The 27243-nt window shown below is 37.0% G+C and overlaps 1 protein-coding gene across 2 annotated transcripts in view; it reads right to left on the bottom strand.

The window, feature by feature from the left end:
• The window catches only part of exoc4 (exocyst complex component 4), a 109766-nt gene that overhangs the window by 60678 nt on the left and 21845 nt on the right, over positions 1 to 27243 (bottom strand). The window contains exons 9-12 of one of the 2 annotated variants that reach the window (XM_017414902.3): positions 25584 to 25729; positions 24300 to 24388; positions 10738 to 10834; positions 9546 to 10661 (exon numbers count right to left, since the gene is read on the bottom strand). In XM_017414902.3, the coding sequence (XP_017270391.1) occupies positions 10607 to 10661; positions 10738 to 10834; positions 24300 to 24388; positions 25584 to 25729 (387 nt within the window). In that variant the 3' untranslated portion in view covers positions 9546 to 10606. Of the gene's footprint in view, positions 1 to 9545; positions 10662 to 10737; positions 10835 to 24299; positions 24389 to 25583; positions 25730 to 27243 lie in introns of those variants that run through there. The other variant, XM_017414901.2, reaches the window with a different exon arrangement.

The raw sequence follows: 27243 nt of genomic DNA on the forward strand, positions 1-27243 counted from the left end.
ATTAAACGAAATAAACATTTGAAATATATGAGTTTGTATGTAATGTATGAATATAATATACAAGTTTCACTTTTTAAATGGAATTACTGAAATCAATCTACTTTTTCATGATATTCTAATTTTATGACCAGCACCTGTACACACCTCTGGTACTTGCTGCATATTATATTCTACAATAACAGAGAGGATAAGTGTGTGTTTGTGTGCGCGCGCGCGTGTCACAGTTGGTCGAGGTATGTGTGCAGATGTGTGCATGTATGCTTATCTAGTGCTCCGTTCAGCAATCAACCAACCCCCCACTTCAATACACACCCACACACACAGGGCTACTTCAGAAGCATAGCCCCAGACAGGGAGAGCAGATCAATCAATTACATCTCTGCTCCAGCAATCAAACAAGGTTATTATCAGGCAGCAGCTCACCGACCTGGAAAGGCCTGGCCAATCAAAGGCTGCTGTGATGTGGGGGCTGGCACTCGCTCATGTGACAGTAACACAGAGTGGCAGGTCATGTTGTCAAGGGATAGAAAGATGGAAAGAGGAAAGACAGACAACTGTGGCTGAAATCAAAGGAGAAAAAAAAACAACAAAGAAGTGCAAGAGACAGGAACAAAAGAATTTCTGTAAATCAGCCCATCTCTTGCAGTAAAGATGGTGCATCTCCACAGAAGACTTGCTGTATAACACTTTTCTGAATTTCAGTTTTTAATGAGTAGTAGAGCACTGTCATGTTTCTCATCTTAGTCGGGCTAGATTGTACATCAGAAAAATGTAGGAAAAGGTAGAAAAGACTGAGGGATCTGACAAAAACAGCTCCCTGTGCTTCATTGTGGCTCAGTAATTCTCTTGGCAGGAGCTCCCTCTGGCATTCATTCGAAGAGCATTAAGGGCATTCTGTCCTCCCACTTCTGTCCTTTCACTGCAACAGGTCTGAAGAGCAGTATTAAGCTTAATTAAATCATCATACACTCAGAAAAATGGAGACTTTCCATTTCATTAAATCATCGTTTGGTAACACAATATGCCACAACAAACACATCTAAAATATCAAGAAAACACAATCTAATCTCTTTCTAAAGCAGCCAATTGGAGACAATAAGGCACTACAGGGGACACCACTGAAGAGGACAGCATGACTGTGTGAACATCTGTGTGTCTATGACCTGGTCATCTGGACAAGCTTTAAAAACCTACCTGTGTGTGTGTGAGTTTGTGTAAATGTTTGTCTTTTCACCCCCGCACAATTCCCACCACTAATCTGACCAGTCAACTATTCCCAGTGTCGCCTCTTCTCCCCCCATATAGACTTAAAACCTCAGGGACCCTCAAAGCCGACTTCATAAGAAGTCTACTGCTGAGCCTTCACACAGACTAGACTCCCTTAAGCTGCGATTGACGACTGTCTGCTTCACGTTTCTGTTGGCCAGGTTGCCCTGGGAACCCAGGTTGATTCCATTATGGGATGGATAAACACAATCAAAGAGTTTATCCACCTTCAATAGCCAGAGAAAAGACCCCAACAATGATGGATCTAATCTCCTGCACAATATGTTGTGTGTGCAAGTTTAGGTGTATATCATATCAACAGTGTGTATGTCTATCTCCATGCCTGAGTAAGCTTGTAAGACACAAGGAGATTGAAAACTCTCCAGATAACAAGAAAGTGGCTGAATCTGCACTTTTTGAAAGCGATAAAACACAGCAGTAGTAAAACAAGGTGTCTTTGGTTTGTGTGAGTGTGTGTTGTCCTGTGGGGAGAGCATCTGAGAGATACAACTTTAAAGACACAGCACATAGCACAGCTAGTGACCAGTAGCTGCATTTGACAGGTTCATGGTAAGATGATATTGTGCTTTAGGGACAAATCAAAGCTGAACTTTTCCATATAATCTTTTAATCAACATATGTGTGCTGATGCATCCTTTCTTTGTATTTGTTCTTTTGCATGGTTTTATCTTTAAATAGTCTATGGAGTGTTTTTCATGTATTTGTTGTTTGTAGTTTTCATTAAAAAAAAAATAAAAACAGTCCTGCCATGCTGCCCAAAAGCAATTCTCACCAGTCAACATTAAGAAGAAAAAAAAAAAAACTAATTAAAGCAGTGGCCTGTGAAGACCTCTAGGTCTTAACATTGTTAAATGTTATCTAAATGACCAGTGTCCTGTCACCAATCTTACTTAGTGTTGATATTTTCATGCCATTTGTATTTATGTATATTTTTTCATTATTACTGGTTGTCCTTAACCTTCTTGTATTACTTATTCTGGTAATTACTGATTTAATCCCAAGTGTGTGCTAGAAGAATTCTATATTGTTAAAAAGGGGTGTTTAATCTTGTATGATTGCCAGCTTTTCAATTGTGTTGTGAAGACTTGGGGGCCAATACAAAGCAAAAAACATGGTAAATCCCATCTGCATATAACAGTAGAATTGTACATATATAAAACAAACACGCCATAGAAACCAGAAATATGGCTATACAAAACCTGTGTCCTTCACTGTCTGCTTAGAGGAAAAAAATCAGGTTGTTGAACCAATTTTGCTGATGACACTTGGTTTGAGATTTGGAACGGAAACAAACTGAAAACACAAGAAGATCCAATGATACCATAAAGCAGGCCTCCTAAAATGATCTAGGTTCTAAATCCATAACTAATATAACAAGTTGATTAATTCAAAAGATCATCATTTTGACAAAGGACAAAGCAGATGTTTCTGAACACTTTGGAAAGGAGGACACATTACATATACATATATCATAAGCCACACAACCCACAGCTGCAACACAATTATCAAACATCAGTGCCTGTTTCGGCTTTTTATAAATGAAAAAATACTCAGATTATTTACTGAATTTTCTAGCACTGTTTTAACCTGCTTGCTCTTCAGTACCATTGCTGCTTGTCATCTAATTTGTAATGTATGAGAACAAAATTTGCAATTGAGATAACATGGTAACCAGAAAACATGGTTTAAAAAAGGGCAAATAATTATTTTACACTGCATTTCTTTATTAGACTTGTGTCTTCCATCTATTCACTTTCTACCGGAATCTTTTTCTTTCCCATTTTTCTCTGATTGCCATACATCTTCTTTCCTCTCTTTGTTGTTGGTTTCTTTCTTCTGCCTTTTTCTCTCGGTCTCCTTTTATGACCTTTCCAGTGTAAAATCCTCGCTTCCCTACTACAATTTTAATGGGAGCCGGTAAGAAAGGGAGAAAGAGAGTGCTGTTTACTGAAGGAAAATCCTCAGAGCTAGTGAGAAAAGATTAGAGAAGAGAGCAAGGGCTAGCAGAGCAAAGCATTATGTGCATGTATGTGAGAGGAAGACTTAAGGCTAGACGTGCAGGCTGCATTTTAATAACCTACATTCAGACACCTCTCTGAGTTTTATGACAGATGTTAGATGTTTTTACATCAGTAATTAAGAAGCTCCTGTCTGACTAAATGAAGATTAGGGTCCAACAGCAAACACAAACACTTTCCAGGGTTTACTGCAAAGTGAATTGGCATGTTTGACACAAGCCATACACAGGGAGTTACAAAACAGTCAAATAATTATTCTAACAGTGTGTCTTTGTGATGAATCAATTCTTCTTTTCCTAGAATACATCTGTAAAGATTTCCAATGTGTCTTAGTGTGGTTCATTGTCTCCTACAGGCAAAACTGTCTTTCCTGCGACCAAATGGACTGCAAAGTAGATCTACACAGTAAAGAGTATAATTGCGGACTTGAAGTATATGGATTCTAAAAACAAGAGTGATGGTGACCGCTCGGTTTGGTGCAGTCGCGAGCAGAATGGCTAATGCAGGCAGGACTGCTGTGACAGATAAGCAACAATCAAATATGCTGTTCAGTCTGATTATTATGAGTAAGCAGTAAAAGCAGAAAAACATACAGATGATATATTAACATAACAAAAACCCTTCTATTGCTTGACATTCGTCATATTCTAGCATCAATTTTTTTCTAACAAGGTATTTGTCACTAAGTGTGACGAAGAGACTTACTGCTCCATGCTTGTCTCACACTTGATAAGACTCATTTGTCTATACAACAAAACATCACCACTACTTTGAATAAAGAAAAACATACAAATTATTACACCTAAATATTCTTTTAACACTTTGTTCTTTAGAGTTATTTGTACGATTTTTAATAAACTCATACACAGGCAAGTTTCTTGGAGAAAATAGTTTTGAATACAATACAATGCACATCTGTACTCAAAAAACATTGAAAAAGTTGATGTGTATCTTTTCACCACAGGCTACAGTGATAGGAAGCAAAGCCTTTCAGTCCTTTTTCCTTTAACCTTCGTTTTATCCACTTTCATCACTTGTCCCATTGTCCTTCTCTTTGCACTCCCCAAAAGCACTCTGTCAATCACCAAACTTCTACCTCTTTTTTATCCATTCTCACATTTTCACCCTGGCATGAACACATAGAAGAGAAACAACATTGTGCTAACCTTTCATACATCATCAACTACACATTATATGACAAGTCTGTTACCTGGATTACTAGATGTTGCATAATTTGTTGTAAAATATTCTTTTTCTTATACTATGTCCATAGTGGTAAATTATTATTGGTGGAGATGGTACAATGACAACATATCTAAATCATCAAACTACCCTAGGTCTGTTAATGAGAACTGATACAAAGTTTGAAAACTTTCCTGCAGTCAAAGAAAAAAAAAAATTGTTTTATTTTGAAATTTATAATAGTTTTAGCATAGGAAGTGACTAAAATGTAAGGTAACCAAAGCTTAATATTAATATATAAGCAACTACGGTATTATTTCAGTATAACCAGAGCATATTTATTTAATGTTGCAAAGCTGCCTTTGCACCAGTTGCTGCACCGTGTTTTTAGTTTGTATTTATTTATTTTATAAGTAAAAGCAAAAGAATCATTACTTTGTTTTAGGTGGTACTAAATGATATGCTCTAATAGCCATCTGTTGCATTGCTGCTCCACTCTGAAGACTGTTAAAAGAGTATTAGAATATTCGAATTTGAAGTATTTACCATACCTGTATTTGCTGGATATAAAATGTCACGAGAAGCAGCTACACTGCTGTTTAAAGCCCAGCAGCATATGAGCTGCCTGTTTGAGGTGCATCATCTGCATGGTAGCTATTTATATTTTTTATTTATTTTCCTGCCTGATGTTTGTAGTTCTCAGCAAAAAGAAATGTATTAAAAATGATTTACTGAGTCCTACTGTCATCATTCCAGCATCAAATAGCTGACAACTTTCACTTTCTGTGGAAAGAATACAAATATATTAGACATAGGCGGGTGTGTGTGTGTGTGTGTGTGTGTGTGTGTGTGTGTGTGTGTGTGTGTGTGTGTGTGTGGGTGGGTATTTTAATAAAGGGGACTGCGTATTTTTAAAGAAGAGAGTCAAGGACGCATCTGTGCAAGGACAGCAGGAAAAAAATAATTATGTTAACAAGTTCACAGAACATAGGGTGAGTTTTCCTGGTGTGTTTTCTTTCCGCACTGGCAGTTTCAGCACTGCAATTGTGTTCACTCACACAAATTGACGGCAGAAATTCAAACGGGTAAGATCACACATAGGTACAGTAGAGGTTGCGGATTTGTGCAGGACAAAAAAGATGATGCAAACATCCTCTTTCACAACACTTGAAGTGGACACTAAATAACTCTAAACTGAATTGTGCATATACGTGTTGAAAAAAATTAAGCCCTCAGCTGAATTATGATTTTCCCTTCAGCTGTATTAAGCCTCACATTATATTTCTAGCTAAAAATAAATAAATTTAAAACAAAATATCCTGAAAGTCAGGCCCTTAGCAATCTCATTGCTGGCTGTAGACATGCAAACGTCTAGAGGCATGTCCACTCCTTGTCACTCTTCAGACTGCTAACGAGAAGAGATTGGGGGCCTGCTGAAACTTTTCAAAATGCCAACTTCGTCCGGAGCAAGGGATGCAAATACCACTCAAATGTCAGCAGAAGACCCCACAAGTCAAACTAAATTGGTTGCTACAAGCACAAACACTCCCTTATGCGTCATATTTACGTGCACCACCTTAAAGACATACACACTAACACTGCTGCACTGCTGCTCTTGTGAAAGCAAAACCAATATTGTTCGCTGACTATAAGCCCTTACCGGTGTTGAACTATTCAACAGACGTGAAAAATATCTAAGCAGGAATTATGTTTATTAAATGTTAGGCTCAAATATTCTCCTATGAAGGAGCTACATTCATATAAACCTTATACAATCTCAGACTTGATGAGGTCAACAGTCATTTTGTTTATGTAACATTATATTTAATGTGCAGTTATTTCAGCCAACCATATACACTTAATTAATATGAAGAAATACTGAATTTTAAGAGTCCACACATGGTATATTACCTTCAGTATCAGTTTCTGTATCTATTTTCTACAGGTGGGTTCTGGTAACAGCAGGCAGATCAAAGCAGATGTCCTCCTCCCAGCCACCTTAGGCTGTTTCTGAGGGACCCTGAGGCCTTTCAAAGCCAGGTGGGATACATAATCCCTCCAGCACCTTCTGTAACAAACATGGAAATATGCAGTGCTTGTCTCTCTTCACTCTTTGGCTGCCTTTAGAAAATTGGGCCAAAATAGGCGACAAGTCCCAATCTTTCTGGATATAGCATGGATATGAGTCACTTGGATTAAACTGCTCATCTAGTAAGTAGTCTCCTCAACATTTCCCAGTAGTAATATCAGTAATGCAGTCTATCTCCAAGTCATCAGCAACATTTAAACCAAATAGGGGAACTTTTACAACACATCATGAGCTCATTCAAAGAGATACACACCTCGCATAGCTATATGCTACTAATCCTGGAAACACAGCATAAGGAGGTTTGGCTGCTTTTTGGTTAATTTTGACTACGAGATTTCAAGCCAATAACCAGTAGCACAGAACTGTCAGTGTGTGAATTTTGAAAAGCCTACAAATATCACTTGCAGGAAAGCCATAGGTTTTATAAAATATGACAGAAATCTAAACCCGCAGTTCAATTTTTGAACTTTTATTTACCATCCTCACGTATAGTGAAAAGGACAGTCTTCCCTGACCTGTTTAATGAGTTTTAAAGACATTAAAAAGATCTACAATTTCAAATCAGCAACAGATTCTAAAGCAGAGAGATAAATATCTATCATTGTGTTACATCACTCATCCACTCGATAACAATTGTTTCATTTAGAAAGTAAAGAAACTTCCACATCAGATCTACCACAAAAAAGTTGCCTTGGTGGCAGTGTACATATTTCTGAAGTTTCTATGTGTGACTTTTTATCAAGGATACCTTCACATGTACAGAAATCATCCATTTTATTGAGCATTGATGCACATCCATGCTGTCAGATGTGGGTTTTGCACCTTTTACTGACTCTAGCTTCCATGCCATGTAGAAAGATGGAACACAAAATCATCTGGCAACAGAAAATAAGATACATTTTTTAGTCTACCTGAAATGAGGCAGTGCTTCCTATGCATAATATAGTTCCAGGTTACATTTTTAGATGCTGCTGCTGACTGTGCTGAGTGACAATGGTTTTCCAATGTACCCCAGAGCCAATGTGGCCATATTAATCACTGTGACAGAACGGCTTTACTTGGAGCGCTGCCTGAGGGCTCAAAGGTCACACACATCCAACAGTGGTGTACAGCAATGGCCTTTAGGCACTAGAGATACTGAAAAACTTCAAATTCTTTGTAATCTCACACTGAGATGTTTTCTTTTCTGTAAGCAATTGATGATTCTCTGGCAAAGTTTGACACACAGTGGTGAACTATGACCTATTCCTCCTTCTAAATCTAACACCAATAAATCTGTGAACATCTGGACAGTGTTATTTGCATAGGGTGATGTGTACTTTTTGTTTTCTTTGCCTTTTTCTAAACTTAAGAGTTTAAGTTCTTGCCTTAATTTTCAAAAAACAACAAAGCAGTGCAACAAAAAGAAGAAAAAAATATCAAATCAATAAAAAAAATGATTTAAGTTTTTTTTTGCATTCTAGAAAACATCTAAACTTTTCTGGAAGTAAGGTTTGTAAAGCTAAATAATGATTATAAAATAGGAACAGAAAGAATATAAAGTTCAGCACTTAACTTCATTTAATGGTTGAGAACACAACACACAAAATCATTTGCAATCAAACATTAAGACCTTGGTGTTTTATCTCCCACGCACTGATACTGATTTCCTGTGCTGCAACCCCTAACTGCTTTTGTCATTAAAGCTGTCATGAGTGGCATGGCTTGCCGCAGGAGGTGTAGTGATCCATCAGTGGAGTGCCAGAGCTTTGCCATTAGAAAACCATCTGCAAGCAACAGCACTCCATTGGCACAAGAAGTCTGGAGAACCCAGGTGGAAGGGAGGGAGGGAAGGAGGAAGAGAGCAGTGAGCCCTGTGTTCAAGGCAGTTTGCTTTGATTGATATGAACCATTACAGACAACATGGGAGAAGTAGGCAGGGAGCTAGCACCGTTTTATTTTTGGTCATTTATTCAGACAAAAGTGTGGCTATACCAATGTTAATAGGGCTGAGTGTCAGAAAGAGAAGAAAAGAGCACAGTATAAGAAGAAAGGGAGCCACTGAGACAGAATGATGAACAAAACAATGGTAACAAGACATAAACATACACCAAATAAAAGACAAGTACCTGCCAACATCCATCTACATCTACTGTTTACTGAAATAATAAAAGGTACTAGGTGTTATTTTCTTTACAAAATATATTATAAAAACACAATAAATAAATTAAAATAAACATCTACAATCTTTCCACAATCTACAATCTTTAAGAAAAACCCCTCTATTTGGAACTGATAAGTCACACATCAAAATACTGTTTTGTAGCAGAGAACTGGATAGAAAACAAAATAAATTTAAAAATCCCTTTAAAATGCATTGAGTGCAAACGTCTTGAAGTATACTTCAAAAATCTATAATGCTTTGCAACAAACAAACATTGAAGAGGAAGCTGCTATTGTTCCTATTAAGAAACCATCATTTTGTGGGCTTTTTTGAGGCTCACAGCAGAAATACAACTTTTTTGGATGTTTTCTTTACCTTGGAGCAAAGAGTCACCAAAATCATACCTAATTTGAGAAGCAATCTTTGAGGCCATTTTATTAAAAAAAATTTAAAAGATTTAAAACTTTTAGTTTGGAGAAAACTAACTTTTATTTAAAAAAGGCTCCTCTTTGTTTTAATTTTAACACCGTAAAAATATTTCACAAGCCTTCTATCCAACCAGCTTCAAACATCCTGCAGTCTAAATAATATAAATTTAAACAATACAATAGTGCTGCTAAAACAATATGTTGTGCAGCTATTCTCTACATCAAAACATAGTATCGCATTAGTCTTTGTAAGAAGAATTTGCCTTCAAAGATTATCACTGAGTGTGATAAAAAAGCAGCACAGCAACTGTTGATACAGTTCCGGAGATGAAACCGTTTTAATAACTAAAGCACAATATATCTTAAAATTGCTTAATGGAGTGATGTGATTTTATTAGGTCTGATCAGTATTCAAGTTTAAGCAAATGAATATCATGTAGCCTTTGGTACATTTTAAATAAATAAATAAAAATGCTTTGCCCTGTTTGTCTTCATTTATATTTCTATGAATTTACTTGTGTTCTTGAACTACTGCGGTGAAACCCAGTTGGCCAGTAAGAAGCAATAGATCTCAACTGACTACATATTCAGGATACTTTACCAGCCAAAACATCTGTTAACCTGCCACCTTACAGCAAATGCAAGTAACAAAGTGAAAACGAAAAATATGCAGTTATCCTTCTTCTTATACATTAAAAATATGCAGCAGGTTATAAAATGTATGTTTGCCAGCTTGAGTAGAGGAAAAAACATCCCTGTTTAATGGGTTCTAAAAGGTAATGTATCACTGACTGCACACCAATTCAATAAAACTGTTTTACTATTAGATTTCCTCTACTCTGCTGGGAATATAGCACTGTATAGAAAACTACCAGACAAACAGAATGTTAAAACAAAGACGGACCTTCAGAATAGCCAAATCTAAAAGGAAATAATAGCAAAGTTGGAAAATCAATCTCAATTTTTGGATGGTATAAATAAACAGTTCAAACTTAAGATGCACCATTTTAAATCCTTTTTGATTTATGATACTGCACTAAACATTGAAAAAAGCTAAAAATCAATAGATAAGTCACTAAGAGGCCATATAATACAATTAGTTTGACATTTTGCTGGTATTGAGTCATGTCCCAGGCATCATCAGTCTCAAGTAGCTTGACCAGTCCTCTCTGACAGACCTGCTTCACATGCAAGCCCATCTTGTAAAGTTAATGGAATATTACCTAAAAATATCTACCAAAAGCCAAACATTTAGTCATTTATTAACTTTATTTTATTTTGACCCACTTAAGATGCAAGTCAGTGGAAAATGAAGAGTTCTAAATCTGCCCCAAACAGTTTAATGCTTTTTCCCAAACAAAGACATTACAATTTGGTAGAACATTTCTGCCACGATTAATTCACTTAATTTGAATAATACTAACTCTAGAATGAACTGATTCAGTTCTAAAAAATGATTCTAGTGCAGCAGAGGTATGCTTCCTTCCATTTGGTGTTGCTGGTACCTTGATGAACTAAAACCACATTTTGAAAACACTTTAAAATCAAACTGTGGGCGTTGGAAATTCTGTAAAATGTTTATTGTTGTACCTGAGAAGAGGCTGGAAAATCACAGTGATGTTCCTCGCTCCTGGCTTACACACAAACTTCATTTCTCCTCCTTCAATCAAGTTGTCATCAGCACCACCTAAAAGGCAAGAAACAGGGCCTGACTTAAATATCAAAGCAGACATTTATTAATAACAGTGCTGTGGTAAGAGTTTCAAACTTGGGAACACCCAAAGCGTTCTTTGAAAAACAATTCTGCCTTAGCTGAAAATGTGCATCTTTTCTTTAACAAAAGAAAAAAAAAAAAAAAACTTGGACATGATTGCGCGCAAATATATTAAGTGATGTCTCAAAATGCAAATCAGACTGCTAACGAACCTCACCCAACACTACTGCACACACTGAGGAAGTTTACTGCGACTTTATTATGTCGGTCACAGGATTATTGACGATAATCAATCCTCTGTCACTGCATCCTTGGAAACTTTGAACAAAACTGCAACACAAATGCTGTTAGAAAAGGTTTGTCCAACAAAACATAGCTTTTTTTAACAATTTCTGTTCAAATCTTTCCAAATTATTTTCACCTGACAAATTTTGCTTTTAACATTTTTTAATTTAACAGGTTATATGAAGAATGGTCTTTGAACTTGTGCTTTTTATATACGCATAACTTTGACTTGCACAAGTTATCTCAGACGAATCAATAATTTTTATTAGTTTTACATTACTGCATAAAAGTTATTCAAAATACTCAATTACTGCCGTAGTAGGCTACATCTATAAACAGACACGTTACTCAACATGGCTCTCCATCACAACTCTAATTGTATTGCACATGCTCACTCCCCTTTATGTCCCTGCATCACTGAGTAGGTGAACCCCACAGCCAACAGGGTTAATCAGAAAATCATTGCCATGTAACATCCTGGAGGTGGGTGAGACGGCTGCAGACAGGGGAAAAGGTGAGATCACAGGGGAGAGAACGAACACCAAACCTCATTACCTCCACTCATCCGGAAGTAATCGATAGAATTAATAGAGAAGAAACTGCCACTTCTTGTCGATGTGGCAAAACGCAGCGAGAGAAGGATTGTCTGCGTGTTGTGCAAATGTTTCGAAAGAATATTACGCATGAATGCAGGTGCACATGTTTACATAGAGGTTCACTGAGTGTTAGCAAGCAAACAGTGATTGGCTGCTGTGCAAGAACATCAGAATTGGAACTACAGGACAGCAGCGTGAATGTCTTTATGAAATAGATGCGGTGTTCATTTTGTTAACCTTTTCATTAGTATTTGTAAAATATGAAAAGAAAAAAAGCAGGAAATGATTTTAGAACTAACTTTCTAGAGTCAAACTAAGTAAGTCTGATGCATTAACAATTTATTCATTTTGAATAAGCTAATCTTTCTTTTACTATTTAACAATTCTGTATGAATAATAACCATGACACACTGACTGCATTTTCTTTTTACACAGTCGGGTAGTTGCAAATATAAGCTGTTTAGTGTCGGGTATAAAAAATGAGTAAAGTTAAAAGAAAGGACCCAGAAATCAAACTAAAGGGTGATTCTAGGGGTTGGAAAAGACTAAAGGTTTGTGTGCATGTGTGTGTCCTGAAATGGTTTTTCAGTTTGGGACAAAGCCTCACTCTGCTGTTTCCTGATGTTTCATTTCCAAGATGAATATAACCTTGCGAAGCTCATGTGCTTCAATACAAAGAGTCTGTGCAGCAGTGCGAAGGCCTGTTCAGCCTTACCAGTGCAGCCTGCCTAGCCTTGCATTCAAATGCATATCAGTCCCATTGTTCCCTGCGCTGGGCTTCGTAATACATTTCTAATGGAACAAGTTTCATTTGACACGTGTGGGAGACAACACTCTCCGTATTTTCATTAAAATGACAAGGGAAGCTTTCATTCCACCCCATACTTTTCAATCAAGGGTTTTTGATTCTGATCTGTTGCTGTGAAATTTCCCCTGCACGGTAAACCTACTTTTGTGTTGCTAAGACGAGATAAAGATAAGGTCCAACTCACTAAAACTTTGTATTTCCCCATCACATAATCCATTCATCCTTCCTTTGGTGCCAATTCAATTAAGACTCAATTACAGTTTCCTAAACAAAGCTGCCACCAATCCACTTTCTTGCTCATCCTACCGGCTTCATCATATCATCCACTTTTCTCTTTCTCACTCAGAGATTGTCAGTGTGGAAAGAGCTGGCAAAACTTTTGTTCATCTCCAAACTTGCAAATGCTCAAGTTTCCATGAATAACATCAACATGTCACATACTCTGGAAAAGTTGGCGTTACTTGTTTGCTCCAAGAGCTACTTCCCAACTGGAAACTACACACAAAACACACATATCAAACAGACAACCGTGCATGCATTCCCAATGACAGCGACCAATTTAATTTCATGCTCTAAACATCTGCATCCGTGTCAGACAAAGGAGCGAGGCAAAGACCTCACTGATCCACTGGGTCTGGGACCAGCTGCCAACAGGGCATGGCGCTGATGAATAATAATTAGGAACATATTAATATGCATGAATTTTTCAGAGTTTTCTAGATGTGACAGGCTAGCTCAGGTTTTAGGTCAAAATGTCACTAAACTAAGGGCAGCCTTGTCTCAATATAGTCTGGAAAAGTTTGATTTTGTTTGCGAGAGCTTGTGTGATTGAATTTGTGTGCTTGAGTAGTGTTGCTCAGATGAGTGTTTATGTCCATTTGTGTCTCTTAGGATGTAGACTGATCGAGGATTAGTGAGAGGGATGTGTGGCGAAGGCATGGTGCTCAGTGGGATGGACACTGCAATCCAGGCACTAATTCTAATGTAGCCAAATCTGACTGAAATCCCCCTTGAGAGCTATAGCTCTGTTTGAAACACCAGTGCACCCCAGAAGAGAAGACACACATGTATTACAAGGTGACAGACAGGTATATATATCACACAGTGAGTTTAAATACACACAAAAGACATATACTTATAGGTTGTGAGGGCAGAAAAAGTCAAAATTCAAAAAACGACCAAAACTGCACAGACACCACATGTTCAAACACACTCCCACACACAGTGACACCCCTTCGAGACCCCTATGGTGTCTAACCATGCACTCTCCAGCCCACATCTAATCAAGTCAGGCAGTGACTTAGTGAAATTGCATTAGCTACACTTTCCTGGGTTTGATGAGAAACAGTCTGATCCTGTGATGAATTCCAGCCATTCCCATTTTTTTTGTTTAGACGAAGAAAGAATGAACTTGTGATGCCTTCTTTAACACATTTCTATGTCTCCTGAGACCAGTGTGTGTGTCTGTCTGCATTTGCAGGTCTGCGAGAGAGGGTGAAATGAGGAAAGTCAAACAAACTGGCAAAGGATTGATTGTAATTCCTACCTTAACAGAAGTTTTGATTTGTGTCCACAAATTTGAATATATAAGAAAAAAAACTTGCTTACAAATCTCTGAGGAGGTACTGCTACCTCTTGTGTAGACTGATTACATGTTTTTGGAAAATATATGAATTTCACTGCATAATGAAACAACAAAAACATAATTATTAAATAAATAATATTCCTCAATCACATGTACATAGCACGCTGCCTACTGCAGGGGTGTCGAGGCCCCACCCCCTACATGAACTATGCATTCATCTATCACGTAGACAGGTGATTTCTAGAACCCTGAGGCCACGTTTTTTGAGCCCACAGCACAAGACTATTAAAGCTTCAGATCTGAGCTTGTGAACTAAGATTTGATTATATTACAAAGTAAATATGTTTGGTATATAGTATTTTTAAAACTCTCTTAATGTTACAATTAGCATATCTAAGTTTCTTAACACAAGAGGAGTAAAGGGATTACATTTCTCTGTTCTTTTAAGGTGCATCATAACATTTAGTTTAGAAGATTTTGGTTCGCTGACTTGCGACCTGTCCAGGGTGCCCCCTGCCTCTCGCACAGTGACTGCTGGGGATAGGCACCAGCTCCCCGCGACCCGGAATGGAGAAGCGGGTAAAGAAAATGGATGGATGGATGGATGGATTTTGGTTCGCTTCTTGGTAAAATTTTCTTTCCATGAGCAGCTTTCATGTGTTTGATATAAGATCTAGTTTAATAACTTTAATAGTTCTTGACCAATCTTGCTTTTTCCCCTAGTTCTGCATTCATGACTTAATCATTCCAAAGTACCAATAAAGAATACATATAAATTACAGAGCATATTTGTGAGAAAAACTGTGGAAGGTTATGAGCCCATGGTATACTGTAAATTGAAGTTCTTCCACTTTGTAGTAGAATACAGCTTAACTGATTATCCCTTTTGTATTTCTTGTTTTTATATAAAAGAAGATTTTAAGTTTTAGCAAGCACGCTGTAATGTAAGTTCAAAAACAGTTTAATTAGTAATATGTATTAAAGAAAAGATAACCACCTTAGTGTCATTTATACTGACTAGGAATGCTCAGGAAACATGTCTGGAAACTAAGCAGTGGTCAAGTTAAAGCATGCTAGTACAGAAATATTAAAAAATATAACACATTTCTAAAGTAATTTGTAAAAATTATTTACATTTTCTACAAGTACTACTTTCAGTTTGTATATTTTACCACAAACACTGTTTCAGTTTAAATAAGAAACAATACATAATATACAATTAATATTAATCTTACTGATGCAGGGAACTGTTGTTATACAAACACTAACTGATGCGAATTCATAAAAATCCAGCCACACGAGACACATTGTGTGCCACAATGGCACTTTTAATTATTAATATAACTCAATTTACACCTGAATTTATTTATACTATAATTTATTTATGCAGTTTATTCTCAGATGTGGGCTGGATTTGAACTTGCGGTTGGTGGAGCAGCAGATACCATTCCATCAAATTAATTTTAATAATAGAAGGCTCTCATTATGACCCAATCAGACATGAAGATGGTTTGAGTGGAATAGGATGCCTGGAATTGAGCAAAGATTCATGAATTATTGACACAGGAACCCATCTTATTAGTTCAGCAGGTCTCAGTTGTGTGAGTATGCAGCCGACTGACAGTGAGCATGCACGCACATTTAAATGCGTCTGATTTGTACATGGAAAATATGACCTGAATTGATCACTACCAAACTCATTTTCATAGCATAGCAGCCACAGACAAATGAGACCATTGAGGGCGAAAATTGGATTATCCTACATATTTCCGAGTATTTTCACAATTTAGCTTGAAATGTGCAGTGCTTGCTAACAGCAGATTAGGAACCTCAATCAAAGGAAAAAGTACTGCCTCTGCCTCCCCATTTGCCAGCAGCTTCTGTATAAATAGAAAAGTGAAATGTTGCAGAATCCGACCTTTAAACGTTGGATAGATATTTGTGCTTGATTGGGACGGTTCTGTCCGTCGCAATCAGAATCTAGAAAAGGAGACCAAAGGTACCTTTAATCCTGTTGTGTTGACCCCTTTTACTTGTGTTGTGTTTAACTGTGATCACACGTGCATGCTGTAGAGTTGCAACACCTGCAATTTTGCAATTTCAATTTGTTTTAAGCCAATAAGGATATTTGTTCCCTCCACACAATTAACTTGCACAAACATTATTCTAATGCTTCTTTATTGGAAAGCACGAACTTCAATTTCTATGTTCTGTTGCTTCTGCATATCATTATAAGAGTAATTTAATAGTCTTATTTATTTTAATTAGAATTTTGATAATGATTTTTTTGTGGCTGAAATTACAACGTGCAAACATTTCAGCAAAGTTAAACTCTGGTGAACCTACAGATAAGAATTTGCAATACTGACAAATTTTAAAGGCAATAGTGTTGTCTGTAGGGGAGAGCTTTAGATGAAAAAAAGCTATCACATTAGAGAAGTCACTACACTACATCACTGAACCTAAAAGGGGGTGGGTAAATGGACTACATCTATATGGAGCTTTTATCCAAAGTGCTTCAGTAACATAAATGTACCGTAGTTCTTTTTATGTAGCTCAGCATCACAAATTTGTTGTACAATCTTTACAGAATACAAGCATCTTTGTATTTAAACACACTGAGAAAGGGAAAAAAAAGCTGAGATTGCCATGTATAATAGACACAATCAAGCAGGCGGCCAAGACATATTGCTGTTGCAACTAAGTGTTTTTGAAGATATGGGAGAAACAAATGTCCAGAAAACCAAGTGACTTCACATGTCTGATCAGACCCTGCAGGAAATATGGTAGCACGCTGCACACCTCTACTTTACAGGAAGAACCTGCAGGATGCTGAGAATGTCAGAGGTGTGTAAAAGTGTGTGTGTATTCGTCTGGCTTGACTACCACTGCTGTTACAGTGTAGATGTCAAAGTATTTACGGCCTTAAGTTCCACATGTCCTTCCATTTATGTGTCTGTCCCTCACTCCATACACCCATTTTTCATTTGTTCTTTTCCAATCAGAAGTGTGAGATTAAAAGTAAACACAGAGGTGACAGTCAAAGCTACCAGTTATGATAGGTCTGATGGTGATTACAATAAGCCTCAGGCTAGAAAAATAAACCATGCTCTTTCACTGATTAAATGTCTGAACTGTGTAAACTAGTATAATCTCCTATTTCCCCTGTGTTGTCCTTTACATTCTTGTATCAAGATTTCATTATCTTACTGCATTTTTTTCTCTACTACTTAAGTATCTTTAATTTTGTCCTTATTAATAGCTGGACTAACCGGGAATTTAAGTGTGACACAGTTTACTTGCTTCTAAAGCCTAATCAACCTGTAGAACCTGTGGTGTCTTTGTCAGCATCCAAAGCTTGTGCATTTAATTTCTCAAATATTTCACACTGGCCCATGAGTATCAAGAAACAAATTGTTTAAACCTACACCTAATTACAGAAATTACAATCAAAAATCTTAAGCAGCATAGCATGCAAACAATTATGAAAAAAAAAAAAAAAACTTTAAAAAGTGGTCAGTAAAAAAAGGATAAGATCCACTGCAATAGGCTTCTAAAATCATGAAGTGCTTTAGAACATGGTATGGTGTCTCATTAAATATGAACAAATAAATAAATTGCAAATGTGGGGCTCAGCGTTTTACTTAAGGACACGTTTGGAAGGGCTGGGAATACAAGCGTTGACCTTTCCAGTCCGAGGATGACCACTTTATCTGCTTATCAATGGCCACAGTTCTGTAAACATTCAGCGCTTGTTTAAATGGAACTCCTGAAATGATTTCTTTTATCTTGATTTAGCCCTTCAGTATCACAGCAACAAGCTTAGTGAGGTATACAGCAAAAATCCAATATTATTGTTATAAAACACGGCTCATTTTCCACAGTTTCTAGGCTTCACTCTAATTTCAGCAACAGAACTACTGTAATTCAATAACTGGCCTAACAACAGATGAGCCAACTCTGAATTTTATGCATCTCTGTTAGTATGTTTATGTGTTAGCAGAGAAGCTTAGGGGAATTACAGCTCAGATATTGTTTTAAGCATTATCATATTATGTCTGTTTACAGTCAAATTGAACACGATGAGCCCAAACACATGAAAAATAACCGCTAAAAGAGAAGACATGCTATGATGTGTTTGTGTGCCTGTTTTCCACAATATGCAGATCTGTGCTGCACTTACTTTCCTGAGTAATAGTGTCTGAAAAGAGAGGTACCCTGTATTTTATCCACAAACCTAGTTATGCTGCTGCTGGAGTAATTGAACACAAGGTTCTGCCAATGGAGTAAAAATGGATATTTTGTGTATATGGTGTATAGAACATTTCATTCAAGTGACATTTATGCCATGGCCTTATTTGACAGGGATTCTTGATGTGTATCCAGCATGACAACACTGTCTGTCAAGTTATACTGGGAAAAATGGATGTTTAAAGAGTAATTTCCAGAATCCAAATGAATAAAAACACATATAGACAGCATGGTGATAATCTAAAAAAGAAGAAAGCTATTGCATTTTTAATCCATCATTTTGCATTCTTTTCTTTGGCATAAGGAAAATTAGAAGAATACCAAAAAGCTCCCTGAGTGCTTATTTCCCCTTGGCTGGTGGTATCGTTTTAGAAGAGTCCCAAAGCCCTACCCTACTTAAATTGTAAATATATTATATTACCTCCTTTTATAATTGTATACCTGTCAAATCAGTTGTTGCAACATAATGATGAAAAATTTACATAAAATTTGGAAATGAGCTATTAGGTTTCTTGCAAAAGGATAATGATGTTCATTGCTCAACTCACAGTGCTGTTTCTAATTCTGATTTAAAGTAGCCTGAGGACTGAGAGAGAAATTATAAATCAGTTAGAAGAAAAAACCAACTCCACATCCAATTTAAAGTGTTTGGTTAAATTTAAGAACTAAGCAAAAAAAAAAAAAAAACACCACTGCTTCTTTTGCACACTATGCTTTTTTTTTTGATTCAAAGTTAAATCAAATAATTTTGCTGATATTTTTTCATGCTGGGTCAAAATGAAGCACATACATTGATTACTTAGAGAAAACTTAATTTGCTCATGGAAACACATTTAAACAAAATGTCTTGTAGACTCACTTTAAATCTTAAAGCAAGTAAGAGTTAGGGCACTTACAAAGTAAAAATTATATATAACTACGAAACATCAAATTACAACAGATTGTCATCATAGAAGATTAAAGCAACAAATGATGGAAAGAGAGGAAGAAAAATGAATCGGGACCATCAATAAGATCTAAGTCATTTTTTTTTGACATTTCAGCTTTTAATCCTGTAATAACAATTGACTTTTTGCCAACAAATTCCAATTTTATCTAATGTTTCATTTATGAATGTAATTAATTATAATTGCAATGTCATTGTAGGTCAATTATTGATCACTCCAGCAGATGAAGGAATGATTATTCTTAAAAGCTGCCAGCTGAGGGAAAAAATTCCTTCAGAAAAAGGAATACTTGAAAATGCAGTCTAGTGACTATACAATACAAATTAATTTAGGGTCATTTAACAGCAACCTTAAATTAAGAATGTAATAAAATAAAGTGTTGTGAATTGTTGCCTCAGAAGTGACACCAAAATTCACTTTCAAAGTATATGAGAGTGATATGTTTCTTGACAGCCCTCTGTAATGACACCATCAACCTTCTGAAAGGCCCAAGGCTTTCCAAAAACTCACCTCTGCCTGGATATATTACTTTCCACACCCAGCAATCACAATGCCAAACAGTGTAACATCACACATCACTTGGCAAAAACATCTTGTTTGTTACTACACCTTATAAACGAACACACACACACTTATGTGAGCATATGCCTTTCAACATCTGCTGGCCCCACCCTAATATCCCACCCCACCATCACCTACACCCCAGTGCCTCCTGCTAGACATTTTTCCATTTGCACCTCTTCTCCCACTCCTCTCGATTGGGCTGTACAAATCAGCTTGACAAGGAGAACACCACTTCTGGTCACCCCACTTTCCTCCTACTGCTCCTTTCTGTGTTCCTTCCTCTGTCATGGGAATATAACACTATTATACATAAACAAGTAGCCCCCAACACCAGACAAGCTTTCCTTTTGTTCCCTACAAACTTACAATTAAGGAATGAGTGGAAGAAGTGCTGTTTGCTTTCATATGAATACCCAACCAGACTGATTTTTCTTCTTTTCTGGACACACTGTGGACAAGCCGATTTGAATATTGACAGCAAACAGAAAGTGTATAAAATAGATTTTTGAAATAAAGTGATTACTACAACTTCCTTGAAGAGGAAAAAAGGGAGAGGGGACAGCACTGGGAATGAAAGCGCAATAATGCACCAGCAGAAAACCTGTAAATTTAAAACGTGTACATTGTTTATGTGGAAGTCCGGGGCAAGCATTTGGTGACAAGAAGAATGTGTGTATGGCTTTCAAATGGGAAGGGACTGTCACTTCAAACATGCCCAAGAGCAAGGCAAAGATGTACAAAACACAATAAATGATTAGGACCCAAAAAGAAGTAAAATCAAAAAAGGGCTATAAATGTATTATGGGGCATTGCAACACTGCAGTAGTTATTAGGATATATTCGCACTTCACCTCCCAGATGACCATTGGGGTACTCTGATGTCTCCACACAACAGAAAGGCAATAAAAAAGCACAGGCCAAGGAACTTAAATTGTAACGACAAGAAGGCATGCAGAGGAATATGAGGAATGGTAACACATCTCTAAATGGAAAAATTGTTATTTTTCATCATTTATTCATGAAGAATGAGATTGAATCTGGATGTGGCTCTTTGACTCTGAAGTAGTGCTCTGCAAAGGATATGTGAACACCCCAACACAATATATACGCATTCATTTACACAAACAGCTGAGGATCTGGGGTGTGCAAAAGCGAGGCTCACATTCTATAGTTTCAGTGCATACGTTCAAATCACAAATTCCAGATGCGGCCACATATGGAGCTGTAAATGAAGTCTTTAGATGAAGCACTGGACTAATTGAAGCATACACAATGAGAAGGAAAGCAATTAAGTCCCTCCTGTGTGTTTGTATGTGGGGCATGTGAATATGTGCCTGTGTAGCTTTAATAATGATATATGGTAGGCCCATAAAACACTCAGGAGATATGAATTACAGATATTACGGATTAATTTCAAGCCATTAGAGATCTGAAACGGTAGATGGGCTACAGAAACATTACACATGATTACATAAAAACAGCTGCTTTGTGCATTAGTTACACAAGGTCTGGGAACTTTGGTAAAGGTAGATTGAATACTGCAACCCCTCAAAGAGAAGAACGTATTTTACATTCATATGGTTGTTTTAAGTAAGGTCAATGCATTAGCAGCACCCATGCAATAAAAGGAGTCTTTGTCTTGACAACAATGGTATCCATTTTTTCTTGTAACCTTCTTAATGTTAGCATTCAAGCAGGGCACATAAAGGTAGTATTTCACTGGGTTACAACTGTTGGAGACAGTTGATAAATCAAACTATACTCAATATAGTAAGAAACAGGCAATTTTTTTATCAGAGTGCATGGCTTGCAAAATTGTATCCCAAGTTGTGCTTATTAATTCACTGCCCACCTTAACCTGGTCTGTACCCATCTTGGCAGCCAACCCTTAGTTTATGATTTAATCTACTTAAATGAACTTTTGAAATGAAGACAGGCAGATTTGGACCAGCTTTTTAATAATTGTTTTTTTTATCATCAGCGTGGTATTTAGGCCTGGACATATTTTCTGTCAGAGGAGAGCTCCCATGCCAGTGTCAAAATACAGCTCTTACACTCTTGAGACAAGCTGAAGATGCCCACAACAAAGGTTCAAGATGGGTCAAACATCTGTTGCATCTGAAGTACGGAAATGCTAAATAAATTTAAGTAGTCTGTAAAGTCATTACAAACAACTTAACATGAATTTATAGTATTTTTTGGCAAATGGAAATAGGAAAAAACAAATCAGTGTAATAATCGTCTCCACATTTTTGCAATTTTAAGCACAATATTATTTGGTATCACCAACATTAATAATTCTTAATCACTCTGAAGCAATTATTAAGAAAAGTCACCTAAAAATTCAGCAAATACAAAAGCAGGTTTTTAAAACCTATCAAAGAATCGTTAGCTGTAATTTGTATTTCCTTGTTTTTTAATTGCTAATCATGAATAACTGGATATACAAAATGGACATTCCAAAAAATATTGTTGTTAAGCATTAGAGTTAATATTTTTTTTCCAACTACAGCACTGGAGAAGAAAAGAAAAGAAGACTTTCAGAAACACCAAATGGGAGACTGAAAGACACGCATGACTAATCTTTAGGTGTTGAGTAATCCCAAACCCAAAAGCATTCATCAACTCAACTTCTTACTCTTTTCCTCTTCCTGACTTAAGTTTAATTTGAAGAGAGAGGAAAAAGTCCCTTTCCACACAGTCTCAATACATATTTTTCTAATTTCTTCCCTCTGAAGTCTCTTAATGGCTTCTTCACTGGACCCTGATGAAAACAATGACTTTTAACCTTCCTACTACTCTCTCCTTCCCCCATGCAGCTTTCCCCTCCTTCCATCACAGTCGACTTATTTCACTTTCTAAATGATTTCTTACTCCTTCAATCTCTTTTCAGCTATTCAGGCCCAGGCTCGGACTTGCGGCCGGTGCTACACATTGTGACAGGTGAAATGAAAGCCAAGAGAAATCTCATCTTCTTATAAACGCTCCGAGGCATTCAGTCAGTCAAAAAAAAATGTTTTTTCCCACCTTCTTTCTGAGGCACTGACAGATGGAAGAAGAAAAAAAAAATGAGAGCCTTTTTTTTTTTTATGAAGACCATTTGTGATTTTCTTTTATCCACAGTTAATCAATGCTGTTCTATTTTATATTTACAGACGCACTGCCGTGTGCAGCATGACTTTGGAGATAAAGAACTAGCCTACATTGTTCATCGCTTTTTCCAAGTTTGCTATTGTTTGGTTGCCCTTCAATTAAATACATAAAGAAATTAAGTCAATTCTACATCATGTAAAGAGTTTACCACAGTCAAAAACTCCCATGCATATACTACTAAACGTTTTCAGTTAAGCTTGAGCTAATATTACAATTTAAAGGTATTTTCATGTTATTCTTTTCTTTCATTTTCTCCCTTTTTTTATTTTACTCATAAAATGTCAGCTTGAAGTTTGATGTGAAATAAAAGGTATAGCAGCAGACAGCAGCAAACATCACCATCAGGCATTGCTGATTGAAACCTCAAGGTCATAGGCAGACGAACAGAGAGCCAGAGTGTGAAAAACAGAAGAAGTAGGGGCAGTCAGAACAGTTTCGGCTCTCCAGGGTCTAGCTGTGTAGCTCACTCACTGAGCTATTTTGTGCGTGTGAATGTGTGAGTGAGAAGCTTTTTAAGGCCTCTCCCTGTGGGCGGATTCTGCAAAGTCACCCCGTTCTCTGCATCTCGTCAATCTCTTTCTGTATCGCTGCTTGGCGCTCTACACTCCTGTTGTCTGCCTTTTTGTTCCTAAGTGCAGCTCCTCGAACTGTGACATGCCCTTTCTGTCTCCAGACACCATACTCCACTCTCTTTCATACTCTCCATTCCAACTCTTCACCTCAATCACCATCCCCCACACACACTTTCACCTTTACCAAACGTGACCAGCTCACCCAAACCTCACCACCTTCTTTTACTCTGTTCCTATTCAATGAAGTACACACACACACAAAAAAAACCACATCTTTCTACACACTATTTGCAACTAAGAAAACATCTCTGTCTCTTCAGTGACTTTGAAATCTCTATTTATTTCTACTGGTTATATTTCCCTTGCTCTATTCATAACCTTCATCCTTGTTTTTTTCTTTAATCCATTCACTTGACCTCAACTTTCACTCTTTGCTCACGCTGCTCTTTTCAACAATATCCTTCACACAGCAGACTTGTCCAATTTATTTCACTTCGCCATATTTGCCCCCCTTTCACTCTTCTGTCAATCCCTTTCTCCCCCTTTGACACGTTCTTCTCTTTTCCCCTTATCTTCATCTTACTCTCTATCCACGCTTCCCAGTTCCAGCTATTAGGTGGTCCACTCTTTAACCCCACGCTCCATTCCTCAGTACAACCCTCAATCCCTCTCCTCACCTTGTAATTCTCCACTTTTGCTGTAGAGCTCTCGCCTCTGCTCTCTCAGGTAGGCACTCATGCTGATGGCATGGGAAGATGATTCAAACCTACAGGACACACAAAACGCTCAATAATGAAAAACACAACAATGCAACATCAAGATGCACTGTCATAAAATTACAGGGCAGATTTGTAGCACCCACTTGTTGTACACTGTATATATTAAATGTGTCTGGCACAAATATGAAAACTGAAACTGTGAGAGACGTTTTATTAGGCTGGAGGAAAAAAAAAGAATAATACATGACACCTCTAATACAACTAGAGAAACCTATACATGTGAGCTACAGTGTGATATGGTATAATACAATATATTACACTTTATTGTCCCCTTGAGTAAATTTGTGTTGTCCCAATAGCTGCCTTCACAAAAAGTCCACAAATAAACCAAATATAAACACAATCAACCGTATGCCACAAATACCCTTTTAAAAACTAAACAATTAGGAATAAAGATTAAAAAGAGAGGGAGAGAGTGTTGCATGATTCTTGCTACAGTACTAAGACACATACTGCACAGCTCATTAAGTCTTGAAGACATTGTTTAACATTTTGATTTCTGTGGAAACAAATGAATTATATGAAGTATTATTTATACAGTTACATTTATCCATGTTTGTTTTTATCAGTACTAATTTCAGGTCATACTTTCTTTTTTACTAGTATGTAAAAAGTTTGAAAAAACACTTTATTTTGAAAAATATACCCTAATTAGACTCACCCCTGCTTCCCTAAAGTCATTGGACGCAATTGTTCATAAAGGGTCATGACTTAATAAAATAAAATAAGCCCTTCTTTTAAGCCAGCAGCATCCCTGTGGTATCTTTCCTAATTTTCTCTGTCATCCTCCCTGTGCTGCTAAAAAAAACAAACAAAAAAATTGACACTAATCCTTATGTATAGGTGAAGACAAATGGCTTCAGTATCAGACTGTAATTTAACTAAAACTAAGATGCACACCTAATTAGATTTTACCATCACCCTGTTTTTAAATGTTATTTGTTACTGCAGAATAGGTCTTTTGTTTTCTTACAATACAGATCTTGCAATGCCTTGTAAATGGAGAAAAGTAAATAAATGAAAAGAAATCATCTTCTGTAGAGAGTGACAATTTATTAAAAATAAAACCCAGTTTTCTTTGTTATAAACATACTTTACAGGCTGTACATAATACAAACTGTTCTATTTTTTCTCTCTTTTAGAGGGGAACATGAACAATAGTGAAAAGAATGTGGTTCTTACTTGAAGAGTGACTGCTTGGCACGCTGTGGTCTTTTCTTTGCAAAGAAGGCAGCAAACTCGCTGCCTGTGCTGGCATAGGAGAGCTGTGCCGACGGCTCGGTGGAACTGCGGCTGTTCTTCACATCCAGATACTCCGCCAGCAGAACCTTAACAAAACAGAGAGCACTTTGTCAAAAAATTACAAAGCAGTTGAACAAAAAAAGATGGAGCTTTTTTTCCTTTTACATTTGGTGGGAAACTGTCCTTCAACCAGGTGAAGTAAGGTTTTTTAAAAATCTTTCTACATAATTGCTAAGTGTAGCCCGAGCAACAGTTTTCTAAAACCAATTTAAAAAAAACAGACTTGAGCTGAAAGAACAACAAAAAAGGGCAGCCACAGAGTACATCTTATGCCAATGTCCAATTTATTCTTTTAAAAGAAAGCAATGTAAATCTATGTCAAGCTCCCCAAACCTGAGGGATGTTTTCTGAAAGAATTTGATATAACGGTCAATGTTAAAATTCTGCCATTCTCAGACTGAAACAGATAGAAAAATAAATAAAATAGAAAAAAAAATATATGTACATATAAAAATATGTAAGAAACCAAACCTCAACGATTTATACTAAATGACTGTCTTTGCACTCAAAATAACTGAAGCCTTGAAAACAAACGTATATAAGCATGCTCATTTGAAATCAGGCTCTAAAAAGAAAAAGTACTTTTTGAAATAAAAAGGATGTCAACGAATGTTTTATCAGAGTCTGCCGGGTTAGCAAATAATCACAGTACATCATATTTATCAACAACGCAAAAAGCAAAGAAGATGTAAAATAACCCATTGATAACACTTTATTATTCCCAGGTCAAATTCATACGTCTCATCCTTATCATGTATAATAAATCTGAAGAAAGATCCAGTCCCCAGAACAGAAAGCAGCTACTGACATGACACGGTACTTCGGATGACGACCATAATTTTTTTTGTCTTCCAGTTCCCTGATCTGTCTGCATGATCCATGCTGAAATCCATCAACGTCTGATCGTGCTTCATAAAAATCTTATCAACTTCTAACAATAGTCTGGAATAAGCACACTGGAACTCTGGCCAGACAGAGAACGTCCACTTCCTCTATCAGTCTATCTGTACGTTCCCTCTGATTCTTTCATTTGCTCTCATTTTTCAAAGTCTCTTTAGGCTTCATCTCTCATTTCTCACGTTTCTATTTTTTCCCCCCAATCTTGTTCTGTCTACTCCAGTTCATATTTGCTTCTCTCTCTCTCTCCCACCCTTCATTCCTCTCTCTGTGAATGCATATGTTCCAAAATAGCTTCCCATATCTAATAGCTTCATAATTTATCAGGGCCATTTAGCCTGTGTGTGTCTAATTCTGAAGCGCTGTGTGGGTCAGCCCAGAACGGGACAGGAGTAATAGCTGAGCAGATGGAGATCCATCCCAGCCATAATGATGTAATTAACGCTGCGGAGAGCAACCCCTGTCATGCATGGGAAAGCCTTCATGTGCAAGCATTGATATCAAAATCCAAGTTCAAACACAAGTGTGCATTTACAGAGTGCATCCATGAAAACACAAAGCAAATGCAGTCATTTGGGTTGAAATACTTGAGGGGCTTCTGAGGTGTCTAAAGTAAATACTAAGATCTTTTCTAGTGACCAAA

The sequence above is a fragment of the Kryptolebias marmoratus genome, linkage group LG18 (assembly GCF_001649575.2).
Source record: "Kryptolebias marmoratus isolate JLee-2015 linkage group LG18, ASM164957v2, whole genome shotgun sequence".
Lineage (NCBI taxonomy): Eukaryota > Metazoa > Chordata > Actinopteri > Cyprinodontiformes > Rivulidae > Kryptolebias > Kryptolebias marmoratus.